The following is a 14,034-nucleotide window of genomic DNA, read 5'->3' as shown; positions in this document are numbered from 1 at the left end:
CGGAGCTGCACCGATCTGAAGCCAGGATCCAGCAGCTTCTTCCGGGTCTCCCATGCGGGTACAGAGACCCAAGGACTTGGGCCATCTTCTACTGCTTTCCCAGGCTACAGCAGAGAGCTAGACTGCAAGAGGAGCAGCCAGGACTAGAACTGGTGCCCATATGGGATGCCAGCGCCGCAGGCGGAGGATTAACCTAGTATGCCACAGCACAAGCCCAAGCCCAAGACTTAATCTTAATGGATCTATGATCCTTCCCTGACCAGCTCCATCTGTAATTGAATCGAGGTGATCAGCCCATCACTCTATTTAACATACGAAAAAGAAAATCCTTTCCTGTAAAAGGTTGCATAATAACCCTCAAGTTCCCCCACTTCTGGGGTGTATTTTTACTGTGGTATATGTGTGCATATATATGGCTCAAGTACCTGGGTCCCTACCAAGCCCAGGGGAGAACTGGATTGAATTCTGGGCTCCTGGTTTCAGCTGGTTGCAGGCATTTGGGAAGTGAACAAGCAAATGGAAAATCTCTCTCTCTCTCTGTCTCTCTGCCTTCCAAATAAATAATTTTTTAAAAAAGCATATTCATGTATATATGTACACATATACCACAGTAAAATTAAAATACACCCTGAAAGTGGGGGAACTTTGGATCCAGCTTTGACCTGGCCCAGCTGGGGCCACTGTGGGCATTATGGGAGTAAACCGTGGATGGGAGTTCTGTCTCTGTCTCTGTCTGCTTGTCTCTTTCTCTCTCTCTGTTTCTCAAATAAATTAATTAAAATTTTTAAAAAGAGTAAGATTAAAATAGTGAGAAGGTATAATTTAAAATCTGAGCTATATAAGGGATGAACAGAGTTTTTGATTTTATAACTGTATGAAACACAACCTTTGATATGTTTTGCTGATTTTGGGTTGCATTTTAACTTCTTTTCTCTCTCTCTCTCTCTCTCTCTCTCTTTTTTTTTTTTTTTTTGCCATGTTTGCTTGATTACAGTATAAGATTCTTCTTTATATCAGTCAGCAGCAGCCGGTTACTGTTGCTAGGATTCATCGGAACTTTGAGCTAATGGTAAGACTTCCTCATGTTGGATCCATAGCTCCTTTGGGATAGGCTTACAGGAGAGATTGGTGTGAACATGTCTGATGGACATTAGATCCACTGCTTCAGCCCTGGGTGTCAGTGTGAGTATCTAACCGAGCTACTCAGAATGGTCTCTTGTCACTTTCTGGGAATGTGGATGAAGGGGTGGTTTATGGAGGGTGTTGGAGAGGAAGAAATGTCCCTGGAACCGCTTTTGGGGTCCACCTGAGTCAAGGTCCCTTTCTGTGAGTTAGGGCAGTCATATTTACCTGCTGTGCCGCTCATGGTTGAATCATCCCAACATTTTTCCTTTCCCCAGGTTCGGCCCAATAACTACAGCACCTTTTATGATGACCAGAGACAAAACTGGTCCATCATGTTTGAGTCTGAAAAGAATGCGGTGGAGTTCAATAAACAGGTAATACCACATTACTCTTCCTGTGAAAAGCCAGAACACTCGTTTGGATTTCCCTTAATTTTAGAAAACATATGGGAAACTCATATTCTGTATTTGTTAATGACAAGCATAAAAATATCCATTAAATTTGTTGCTTGAGCCTATTGTATGGTTTCAGGAAAATGAGAATGTGAGGATATGTCAAAATGTTCATGGAAAAATGGAATTAAAAGTGAGTTTATTTCAATATAAAAGCAACTTTTTTTTTCTGAAGATTTACTTATTTATTTGAAAGGTGGAATTACAGAGGCAGAGGCAGAGGCAGAGGCAGAGAGAGAGAGAGAGAGAAAGAGAGATTTTCCATTCACTGGTTCACTCCCCAAATGGCTACAACTGCAAGAGCTGGGCCTGTCTGAAGCCAGGAGTCCCAGCTGCTCCACTTCCCATCGATTGGCTGGGAAGGCAGCAGAAGATGGCCCATGTACCTGGGCCCCTGCCACCTACATTGCAGCCAACTGGGGAGTGAACCATCAGATGGAAGACCTCTCTTTCTCTCTCTCTCTCTCTCTCTCTCTCTCTCTCTCTCTCTGCCTCTCCTCTCTGTGTAACTCTGACTTTCAAATAAATAAATAAATCCTTAAAAAAAAAAATAAAAAAGAAAGTTACCCAGAGAGAAGGAGAGACAGAGAGAGAGAGAGAGGTCTTCCATCTGCTGGTTCACTCCCCAGTTGGCCGCAATGGCCGGAGCTGAGCCTATCTGAAGCCAGGAGCTTTGCCCGGGTCTCACATGCGGGTTCAGGGGCCCAAGCACTTGGGCCATCTTCCACTGCTTTCCCAAGCCATAGCAGAGAGCTGGATCAGAAGTGGAGCAGCCAAGACTTGAACCGGCACCCATATAGGGTGCCAGCACAGCAGGTGACGTCTTTACCCTCTACACCACAGCACCGGCCCCGTCACACAGCCCTGTCACATTACTTTTTAAATGCTATCTGTATGTAGTTCACACTTTAAACTTTCTTTAAAGGCATGGAATGGTATAATAACTTTTAAAAATGTAACTCAAACTATAATGGAAAGGAACTTAAGGAGACAAAGACTGCTGTTGTGGCACAGCAAGTTAAACTGCTGCCTGGGATCCCGTATTCAGCTCCTGGCTGCTCTGCTTCTGACCCAGCTCCCTGTTAAAGTACCCGTGAAGGCAGCGGAAGATGGCTCAAGTGCCTGGGCCCCTGCCACCCATGTGGGAAACCTGGATGGAATTCTAGGCTCCTGACTTCCGCTGGCCCTGGCCATTGCAGACATCTGGGGAGTGAACCAGCAGATGATCTCTCTTTGTAACTGCCTTTCAAATAAACAGGAAAATCTTTTTAAAAAATTAAAAAAAGAAGACAAAGGTAAAATATGCTTCATACACAAAATGAGATAACCTAATATACAATGTAACATTAATCCTTCCAAACATGTTTGCTAAGTGAAGTCTCCTATGTTTCGTGTTAAAAAAAGCGATCTTCTCACTTAGAAAAATCAGTGCTGGTGTCTGGGTATATGAAGCTTGATGGCTGTTATTAATTGGGGCCTGTGCCTTCTCTTAATACCTGATGGGTTCCTTATTTTGCAGTTTTATGCCAGCAACATCAAAGATTTATTGAAATGAGCTGTGCATCAAACTATAAATTTAGATGCCATCACTCTATTTCAGTTGTTGCTCACACAGAAAGAGAATCCTTTCTTGATAGTCTTTGATAGAAGTTTATTAGTTTGTGGGCTAGAGAAGATGCATAAGTAGACATCTAGCTTAAATACTTATTATTTATATATATTTAATTTTTTATAAATAATGAAATATGGTTATATGTATTACATAGAGAAAATTATATTCTTTATGGTATTCAACTATGGTTTCTTTGAAATGGTATTTAATGTTCATATCGGTTGTATCTAGGAAATATGAGTTGTATGAATTTTTCACTTTCTTCTTTGCCTTTCAGTACTATAGGACTTCTTTGTAATAAGCATGTATCATTTTTACATAACTTGTATAAGATAAACTCTATAGTAACAATAAAAAAGATATCATTTGATTAGTAAAGCCTACTCTGCCCCATAACTTTATACTTTCTTATCTTTATTTAGTGATTATAAGATGAGAAAATAACAAATTTTATTATGGTATAAACATCTTACAAATACTTAATTGTTTTAATAAATAACTTTTTTCCTTCCTAAAATGTAAATATCCAGAACATAAAGCATATATAATATTCCAAGTATAGGAACTCCAGTCATTCACTTATGGAAGAGGTGTAATATGTGGTAAGGGTTTTGTTTGTCTTAGTATAAAGAACTTCACCACAACAATCAAACCATTATTTAAAACTCGACTTGTTCAGTTTCCTTATTTGAGTAGAAACTCATTCATTTCTGTAGGACCAGGCCACAGGGAAGGTCTGAAATATCTAAAGACATGTATGTTTGGTCATTTGATGGTATCTCGTAATTCACAAATACTATTTGTTTTTTCTGATTTTCTATTTTTTTTATTGGTCTGGCAGATATTTCCAAAGATTTGTCTTTTTTATTATTATTATTTATTTATTTGACAGATAGAGTTAGACAGTGAGAGAGAAAGACAGAGAGAAAGGTCTTCCTTCTGTTGGTTCACTCCCCAAATGGCTGCTACGGCCAGAGCTATGCCAGTCCGGAGCCAGGAGCCAGGTTCTTCCTCTTGGTCTCCCATGCGGGTGCAGGCACCCAAGCACTTGGGCCATCCTCCACTGCCCTCCCGGGCCACAGCAGAGAGCTGGACTGGAAGAGGAGCAACTGGGACTAGAACCCAGCACCCATATGAGATGCCGGTGCTGCAGGCGGAGGATTAACCAAGTGAGCCATGGCACCGGCCCCCAAAGATTTGTCTTTTAGCTCAGATATTCTTCCTTCTGCCTCACCAAGTCTGTTGTTAAGGCTTTCCACTGTATTTTCATATGACATGTTGAATTCTTAATTTCTAATATTTCAATTTGATTTATCTTTAATATTTCCATCTCCCAGCAGAATTTCTCATCCATGTCATGTTAGGCTTGTGATTATAAAGTAAGTTGAAAATATGCCATTATAAACTTAGAAAGAAAAATAAGAAAGGAAGGAGGAGGTAGAGTAGGGTGGGAAAAAAATATCATGCTCTTTCATGAAATATATGAAGTTTGTTTGCTTTATATAAGTAAAAAGTTATATATATATATAAAGTCCTTTGGCTACAGAGAAGTGTTTTCTAGAGATTCAGAGGCAGTCATTCATGACTTGGCGCTCGAAGGCATTCCTCCGTGAACTCCTTCCCCACAGCGTTCAGGGGAAAGCACAGGACCTGGGCTCTGGGAAGGAGCTGCTTCCAGGTGGAACATCAGCAGCAGGGCATCTTTGGGCATCCTGCCTGCTGTGTCACTGAAGCTCTGCATCTGCCTGAAAGCCCTTGGTCCTCTCCGCCAGCTCCAACTTGAGCTGCCCCACCACACACAGCAGGGAATCCGGGGGCAGCTGAACTGAGCTGGGCTGCAAGCCCCCCATGGTTCTTTCATAATACGTATTTTCCATGTCTTAAAGACTCCTCCTATGTATGAGTTTCAGAATATTTTTACATCAAAATAAGCATCTTTTAATTCCATCTTCCATGAACTTTTAGAAGTACCTTGGTATAAGTCTGTGTCCTTTGTTCCCTACATATTTCCTTAGATTTTATTTCTAGTAGTGAATGATTGGCTCAAAGGGTCAAGAGATTTTTACGTTCTTGGCATAATTTTTTTTCAGAAAGATTGTACTATTTCACACACATATCAATTCTCACTAACTCTTTGCCAGCATTTAGAATGATCCATTTTGGGGGGCCTGTGTGTGGTGTAGTGAATACAGCTGCCACCTGCTATACTGGCATCCCATATGGGCACTGGTTCAAGTCCCAAGTGCTCCACTTTGATCCAGCTCCCTGCTAATGTACCTGGGAAGGCAGCAGAACATGGCTCAAGTGCTTGGACCTCTACACCCATGTGGGAGACCGGGGAAAAAATTCCTGGTTCCTGGCTGCAGATTGGCACAGCTCTGGCTGTTGTGGCCATTTGGGGAGTTAACCAGTGGATGGAGGAGCTTTCTGTCTCTCCCTCTCTGCTTTCAAATAAATAAATAAATCTTTAAAAAAAAAAAGATCCATTTTTCTTTTAGTCTTGCTTGATAAAAAGTGATGTAATGTTGTTTTAGCTAGCAAGCATTCGATTACAATAATGAAACTTAAAGAAAATAAATAGCAAGCTTCTATGTGTACTATATTAAAACATAGAGTATAGAATAATTCTTTAGAAAGTATGACTTCAGAAAGACTCTTGTTTAAGGTTTGTGCTAAGGTAGTATGATCACATTTGTAGGTGGTGGTAATGTGGGTTCTGGGAATGCAAGAGGGTGTTGTCTTTAGAAGTGCGTTTTGCAATTTTTAGAAGCTCCACTTTGTTTCATAGTTTCCCAGATGCTGAAACAGGAAATCAATATAGTAATCATAACTAATGTTTGTTGAATATTTACTGTTATTTCACAGGTATCTTGCCAAGTACTCTACTTGTATAAGCTCATTTGATTTTCTAGGTACTTTATGAGATATGAAAAGCTTTTGTCTCCGTTTTAAAAATGGAGACTCTTGGGTACATAGGCCAATGTCGCAAAATTAGTAAGTGGCAGTGCCTGAATCCACACCCAGATGTTATGACTACAAAGCCATATTCTAAAGAATTTTGGTTCCTTAGAATGGTTTTTCTTCTAAACATCTAATCTATTTCGTTAGTGTATACAGCTGTTTGGGAAAGACAGCAATAATAGAATGAGAACTTAACTGAGCTTAAGCTAAATTTATTCTGCTTCGATGTTTTGTCTTACAGGTCTGCATTGCCAAGTGCAACAGCACCCCTTCCTTGGATGCAGTGCTCTCCCAGGACCTTGTTGTGGCAGAAGGCCCTGCCATAGAAGTTGGAGATTCTTTGGAAGTGGCCTACACTGGCTGGTTCTTCCAAAATAATGCATTGGGCCAGGTAAGAAAATATACTCTACAAGTTCTTTTGAAATTAAAATAGCATGAAAGATATTCATGTGGAAGGTATTACTATATATTTCTGCTATTGTCAAATAGGAATCTTTCGGGAGCACTGGTTTAGTCACTACACTGCTTTTAGAGAATCTCCATGAAATGCTAATGTGTAAAGTCTGCTCAGCGCAACTCCATCTCTTCTGCTTAGGCAAAGTAGATATCTGTTTCCCAAATATTTTTGCTAATTGTTCATGTGTATATCTTGTCCTCTATACTAGTTTTCAGTTTGAATATATTCTTAATGGATTAGGTCTTACAACTTCTTTGTAGACCATCCTCGTAGTTTCTGTCAATATGTTGAACAAGTTGTATTTTATTACTATTGAATTTTCAAAAGCAATATAAATTGTCAGAAGATCTTTAAGAGTTATAAAATGTGGATTCAAGTCCCATTCAGGTTTCCTACTTTGATCTTGATTGAATCATTTATTCTATTTGTGAGTGGAAATTAATAATCCTTACTTTACTTACTGGGCAGTATTGGTGTTAGCATCAGATGAGATAGTTTTTTTTAAGATTTATTTATTTGAATGAGTTACAGAGAGAGGCAGAAACAGGGAGAGAGAGAGAGAGAGGTCTTCCATCCACTGGTTCACTCCCCAATTGGTCATCACAGCCAGAGCTGAGCCTGAAGCCAGAAGCCATTAGCTTCCTCTGGGTCTCCCGCATGGTTGCAGGGGCCCAAGTATTTGGGTCATCCTCTGCTGCTTTCCCAGGTACATTAGCAGGAAGCCAGATAGGAAGCTGGAACTCAAACCAGCGCCCATATGGGATGCCAGTGCTGTAGGCCAGGGCTTTAACCCACAGGGCCACAGCACCATCCCCAGACAAAATAATTTTTGAAAATGCTTTATGATGAAACATGTTTAAATGCACTTTAAAAAAATATATTTATTGGGGCTGGTGCTGTGGTGCAATAGGTTAATCCTCCACCTGTGGTGCCAGCATCCCATATGGGCGCCAGTTCTAGTCCTGCTGCTCCTCTTCCCATCCAGCTATCTGCTGTGGCCTGGGAAAGCAGTAGAAGATGGCTCAAGTCCTTGGGCCCTGAACCCATGTGGGAGACTTAGAGGAAGCTCCTGGCTACTGGCTCTGGATCGGAATAACTCTGGCTGTTGCAGCCATTTGGGGAGTGAACCAGTGGACAGAAGACATTTCTTTCTGTCTCTCCCTCTCACTGTCTGTAACTCTACCTCTCAAATAAATAAATAAATAAATAAAAATCTTTATATATAAAAATATATAAATATAAATATATATACATATATATATATATTTGCAAGAGTTACAGAGAGGGAGAAGCAGAGGCAGAGGCAGAGAGAACACAAAAGGTCTTCAGTCCGCTGGTTCACTCCCCCAATGGCCATAATGGCCAGGACTGGGCCAGGCCAAAGCCAGGAGCCAAGAGCTTTAACTAGGTCTCCCATGTCTGTACAGGGTCCAAGGACTTGGGCCATCTTCCACTACTTTCCCTGGAGCATTAGCAGGGAGCAGGATAGGAAGTTGAGCAGCCCGGACTTGAACCAGTACCCATATGGGGTGGGGGGGGGGGTGCCGGCACTGCAGGTGGCGGCTTAACCTGCTATGCCATAGCCCTGGCCCCTTAAATATATTTTTAATGTATTTGAATATAATATAATGGTAGAAGTTCATTTTTCCCCCTGAATCTGGGAAATTGTTTCAGAAATATTGTGACAGCACCTTTAAGCCATGATGTAGTCCCATTTTTTTTTTTCTGGCCCCTTATGAACTATTTTAAATTTTTAAAAATTTTTGTTTGTTTGAGAGGTAGAATTACAGACAAAGAGAGGGAGAGACAGAGAGAAAGGTCTTCCATCTGCTGGTTCACTCCCCAGATGGCCACCATGGCAGGAGCTGAGCTGATTGGAAGCCAGGAGCCAGGAGCTTCATCCGGATCTCCCACATGGGTTCAGAGGCCCAAGCACTTGGGCCATCTTCCACTGGTTTCCTGGGCCATAAGCAGAGGGCTAGATCAGAAGAGGAGTAGCCAGGACTTGAACAGGCAACCATATGGGATGCTGGCACCCCAGGCGGAGGCTTAGCCTTCTATGCCACAGTGCCAGCCAAACTATTTTTCCATTATATATGATATTCTCTAGTCCAGAAATACCAGGCTGCTATATAGTTAGTTGAGTATCAGAATGACTTATTTCTGCTTTTTAAATTGGCTGACCTCATTTCCTTTGATGAAATTGCAGGTTTTTGACTCTACTGCTAACAAAGATAAGCTGCTTCGCCTAAAATTGGGATCAGGAAAAGTCATCAAGGTAAAAGCTGTTTTTGTGCAGTTTTATATCAGTTGCAGTGGGCTTAATTCAGAGTAAAGTTTGTGGCATTTTTAGCCTGTGTGTATCTTCTGAGAGTCCGGAAATGCTTGGTTGAAAAGTTGGAGAGGGAAAATGTGTTGCATTTATCTGAACTTGAGAGGTCGTTACCTATGAGATGCTATACTGAAGATGGGTACATTTGTTCTCTGAAGTTCCCACCCTTTTTTTTTTCATCTTGTGGCTCTCAGGAAATTATTACATCCTTCCTATAGCCTAACAGAGAAGGAGGGTAAGACCATTGCTTCTAGAAGTAGGTCACAATTAGTTGATTCTCATCTGTCTGGGTGGCTTTGAATCAGCACTTCCCAGCCACTGTAGGAGGCAACTGTGACAAACCAGGAGAAGCACTGGAATTGGAATCTGGAGACCTGGATCCAAGATGTGGGTTTTTTCTACACCAACTATGTGGGTGTTTTCTTAAGTAAGGAGTATTTTACGCAGGTAGGTATCATGGTGTCAGGAAGTATGCCTTGTGCTGTACGGATTCATCTGTGGGGTGAAAAAGGTTTCTCCATTGCTTTGTTTATGATCACGTTCCCCAAAATCCTCTGGAGACTTTTTCCTATAGACCTAAGCAGTTAAGTCATAATCCCTGAAGTTAGATCTAGTGTTGAGTCTTTGCAAAACAACCTATTGTATGATCCTGTGCTACTGAATTAATTTCCACAAGAACTAGTTTTATCATCTGTGAGAGGCGAAAGATTTATATGATCTGAAGAGAAACCAGAGTATAGTTTTATATATCATCTTAAAATGAGAATAATGCTATCAATTTTATGAGGTATTTGGGGGATTGAATTAGATGATGCATGTAAAGTACTTGGCACAACACCTGGGGAAATGTGCCTAATAATGATAGGTTTTATTTCTGTCTTACTGGCAATTTTTTGTCTCTCCCATTTTCTGTCATTAAGATTATGAGAGATAAATATTTTTCATCTAACTCCAAATAGGCTAGCTTTAACAAGTAGGTTTAGATGCTGTGTTCTCCATAGTCTTGTAATAGTGTGGGATGATAGTTGAACTTGATCTCTAGAAGCTGTACCTAGAGCTGAAAGTGTGGGAAATGAAACCTGGTGCTCCTACACTTCACTTTGGCCTATTAGGATCTCCTTGTCTGATGAGTTTTCCTCATCGATGTTTCCTGAAGGGCTGGGAAGATGGAATGCTGGGCATGACAAAAGGAGGAAAGCGGCTGCTTTTCATCCCCCCAGCCTGCGCAGCTGGCTCTGAAGGGGTGATAGGCTGGACGCAATCAATGGACTCCATCCTAGTGTTTGAGGTGGAGGTTAGGCGGGTGAGTGAAACTGTCCTGTGCTGGTTTTGGTGAGTCTTCTGAGTGTGTCTTTGCTAGTTAAGTAAAATGAATAAGTACACCAGTATATTGGAAAACCAGGTTCTAGAGACATAGATTTTTAAAATTTATTTATTTTATTTTTTATTTGAAAGGCAGAGTTACAGAGAGACAGAGAGAGAAAAAGGTACTCCATCCGCCAGTTCACTCCCCAGAGAGCTGCAATGGCCGGAGGTGCACCGATCCAAAGCTAGGAGCCAGGAGATTCTTCTAGGTCTCCCACAAGGGTACAGGGGCCTATGCACTTGGGCCATCTTCCACTGCTTTCCCAGGCCATAGCAGAGACCTGGATCGGAAGTGGAACAGCTGGGATTTGAACCAGTGCCCATATGGGATGCCAGCACTGCAGGCGGTGGCCTTACCCACTATACCACAGCGCCAGACCCACAGATTTCTTAAAGTAGAAGTTGTCTAGTCAGAAAGAGCAACAACTTTGGAATCTGAAGACCAGGGTTCATGTTCTTCCTGGCTCTAGAGATTGTGACTTGGAGCAAATCACGTCTCCACACTAAGCTTCTTATTTTGTGTATGAAATAGTGGTTCCCACCCAATGGAAGTACCTTTTGATTCAGTGATTCTATGACTACAAAAAGCTCATAGAATAGGAATTAAAAGACAAGTTTCTTTTGGTGCAAGGTTTTTTTTTTTAAATCCTTGCATACTTGTATCTATGTGTATATGTGTTTTCCTCTCTCTGCTACATTATTTATAATAATCAAAAAACCTGGGAATAATCTAAATGTCCATCATTCAGAAACTGATTAAATTCTGTTATTTTTATAGAGTAGCTTTTAGTCGCTCTTAAAGAATACCTAAAATCTTGTTCAGTGAAAGCAAGTTGCAGAACAGTGTAGTGTGGTTTCATGTGTGTGCATGTGTATACACAGTCATATAAACATGTAGACACACATACATATATAACAGGATATATGCCCATCTATTCATAGAAAATTTCTAGACACTTTAAAAGAAATGACTAGAGGGACCTGCATTGTGGCATACAGGTTAATCTAGAGTCCCATCTGCTCCACTTCTGACCCAGCTCCCTGCTAATGTGCCTGGGAAAGCAGCGGAAGATGGCCTAAGTTCTTGGGCCCCTGCCACCCGCATGGGAGACCAGGATGAAGTTCTTCACCCCTGGCTCCTGGCTCCTGGCTTCAGCCTACTCCATCCCAGCCCCAGCCTTTTTGGCCATCTAGGGAGTGAACCAGCAGAGAGATGATCCTCATCTCTCTCTCCTTCTCTAACTCTGCCTTTCAAATAAAGTAAATAAATCTTAAAAAAAAAAAACCAGCAATGAATAGAAGTGACTTTCTCTGGAGAATATAAATGGGATTCAGAGCCTTTTCTTCTTGCATTCTCCCCTTTTGTTCCATTTGTGCCATCTAAAAATTTTATCACGAATATACATATTTCTATAATGAAATTGTAACAAATTATGGAAATTAAGTTAATACTACTCCCCTCCCCCATGACTCTGTATTAACCTTGATTTTTAGGTTCAGCTGTGCTGGTGTTTATTACTATAAATGATAAAACACATGTAAAGAATGAACATTTTAGGCTGGTGCCGTGGCTCACTAGGCTAATCCTCCACCTGCGGCGCCAGCACACCGGGTTCTAGTCCCAATTGGGGCACCAGATTCTGTCCTGGTTGTTCCTCTTCCAGTCCAGCTCTCTGCTCTGGCCCAAGAAGGCAGTGGAGGATGGCCCAAGTCCTTGGGCCCTGCACCCGCATGGGAGACCAGGAGGAAGCACCTGGCTCCTGGCCACGGATCAGCGCAGCGCACCGGCCGTAGCTGTCATTTGGGGAGTGAACCAATGGAAGGAAGACCTTTCTCTCTTTCTCTCTCCCTCTCTCCCTCTCTCCCTCTCTCTCTGTTTAACTCTGCCTGTTAAAGAAAGGAAGGAAGGAGGAAGGAAGGAAGGACGGACGGACGAACGTTTTGGTCATGGTCATCATCATTTTGGCTATTACTCCTGCCGTGACAAAGAACGTGATTTCCTTCCCAGTGACTCTCCTAATTGAACACCCTTTCCTTGGCGGGGCTGCCCTAGCACTCTTCCAGTGACTTCCTCCCAGCTGCCTATTTTTCTTTTCTTTTTTTTAAACAGCTTTTATATTCTTTCTCAATTTTCCTTTGAGTTTGAAGAAGTAATGGCTGATGATAGATAACAAGCCAATTTGAATCTTTCAAGATGGACATTTTTGTGAACATAATCAAAATTTTTGGTTTTACCAATAATCAAGGAATTGCAAATTGATACACATATTAAATTGACAAGGCTGATGCAGAATGATAATGCCCAGTGTGGCAAGAATATTGAGAAAGATTTATATACTACTGTGTACAAACTAGTTTATTCTCTCTGGTACGAAATTTCATGGTATATATTAAAAGAATTAAAATGATCGTACTTTTATCTAACTATATAACTTATAGGAATTTATACTTAGGAAATAATGAATATTATATGCAAAGATTTAGACAGAAAGCTATTCATAGAGGCATTGTTTATGAAAGAATTAAGTTGAATGTTTAACAATGAGAAATTGGCAAAATATATTTTGTAATAGTATGACTATTTATGACTTATGTTCCCAAAATCTTTTGGAGATTTTTGTCCTGTAGATCATAGCAGTAAAGGGAATGACCCTTGAGCTTACACATAGTCTGCAGTAGTTCAAAATAACATTGTAACTTAATATTTAGTGGCATAGAGATACCTTATGGATTGTGTAATAAATAATAAGCAAAATGTAAAGGGGCAGGATATTTTTAGTCTTTTCCACCTGTGCTGGCTCCTTCCCTAGGTGAAGTTTGCCAGAGATTCCAGCTCTGATGGGCACAGCATTAGCTCCCGGGATTCTGCAGCCCCTTCTCCCATACCTGGTGTTGATGGCCTCTCTGCTGACCCTGCTGTGTCGCTGCCCACATCGGTGCCTTTCAAATCAGGGTAAGATACTAGGATTATATCAAACTCTTTTATTGTTTAATAAAATTATTTTTTAAAGATTTATTTATTTATTAATTTAAAAGGCAGAGTGACACCCACAGAGAGAGAGGGAGAGACAGAGAACTTTTCCATCCACTGATTCGCTTCCCAGATGGCCTTGACAGCCACATCTGGCTCAGGTAAAAGCCAGAGTCCAGAAGCTCCATCCTGATTTATGCATGGGTGACCTGTCACATAGACGACAGGAGCCCCAGTACTTGGACCATCCTCTGCTCTGCTGCCTTCCCAGGTGCATTAGCAGGATGCTAGATTGGAAGCAGAGTAGCTGGTACTCCAGTTGGCATTCCAATATGGGATGCTGGTGTCACAGGCACTGGCTTTGCCCTCTGCACCACATCGTTGACCTCAATAAAATGTTTCTTGAAGGGATTCAGAAATAAGGATATAATTAAAATGAGAATAATTTCAAACATCTGGAATAAAACAGTAGAATCAGGGAAATGGGGAAATCCTTGATCTAATTTTTGATGAAAGATTAACATTCATAGTATATAAAAACACTAACTCAGATAAGAATATCTGCAAAACTCTGGAGTAAAATTGAGCAAAGGGCATATAAAACATCCATCCATGGAGGAAAAATGTAATTAATAGATTTAGATGAAAAGTTCTTAATTTTCATTGGCATTCAAAGATTATGCAAATCAAACAAAAAAATTCTGGGGGCCAGGGCTGTGTCATAGCTGGTAAAGTGGCCGCCTGTAATGCCGGCATCCC

General features: G+C 41.1%; 1 protein-coding gene across 7 annotated transcripts in view; it reads left to right on the top strand.

Annotated features, from left to right (window-relative positions):
- Positions 1-14,034, top strand: part of FKBP15 (FKBP prolyl isomerase family member 15) — a 53,111-nt gene that overhangs the window by 9,253 nt on the left and 29,824 nt on the right. For 6 of the 7 annotated variants that reach the window (XM_070055719.1, XM_070055711.1, XM_070055725.1 and 3 more), the window contains 6 exons: positions 995-1,069; positions 1,401-1,499; positions 6,392-6,541; positions 8,817-8,885; positions 10,096-10,242; positions 13,115-13,257. In XM_070055719.1, the coding sequence (XP_069911820.1) occupies positions 995-1,069; positions 1,401-1,499; positions 6,392-6,541; positions 8,817-8,885; positions 10,096-10,242; positions 13,115-13,257 (683 nt within the window). Of the gene's footprint in view, positions 1-994; positions 1,183-1,400; positions 1,500-6,391; positions 6,542-8,816; positions 8,886-10,095; positions 10,243-13,114; positions 13,258-14,034 lie in introns of those variants that run through there. The other variant, XM_070055728.1, reaches the window with a different exon arrangement.

This window comes from Oryctolagus cuniculus, chromosome 1, assembly GCF_964237555.1.
Source record: "Oryctolagus cuniculus chromosome 1, mOryCun1.1, whole genome shotgun sequence".
In the NCBI taxonomy this organism is placed as follows: domain Eukaryota; kingdom Metazoa; phylum Chordata; class Mammalia; order Lagomorpha; family Leporidae; genus Oryctolagus; species Oryctolagus cuniculus.
Note: the sequence above shows the minus strand (reverse complement) of the source record. Positions and strands in the feature narration are given on the sequence as shown.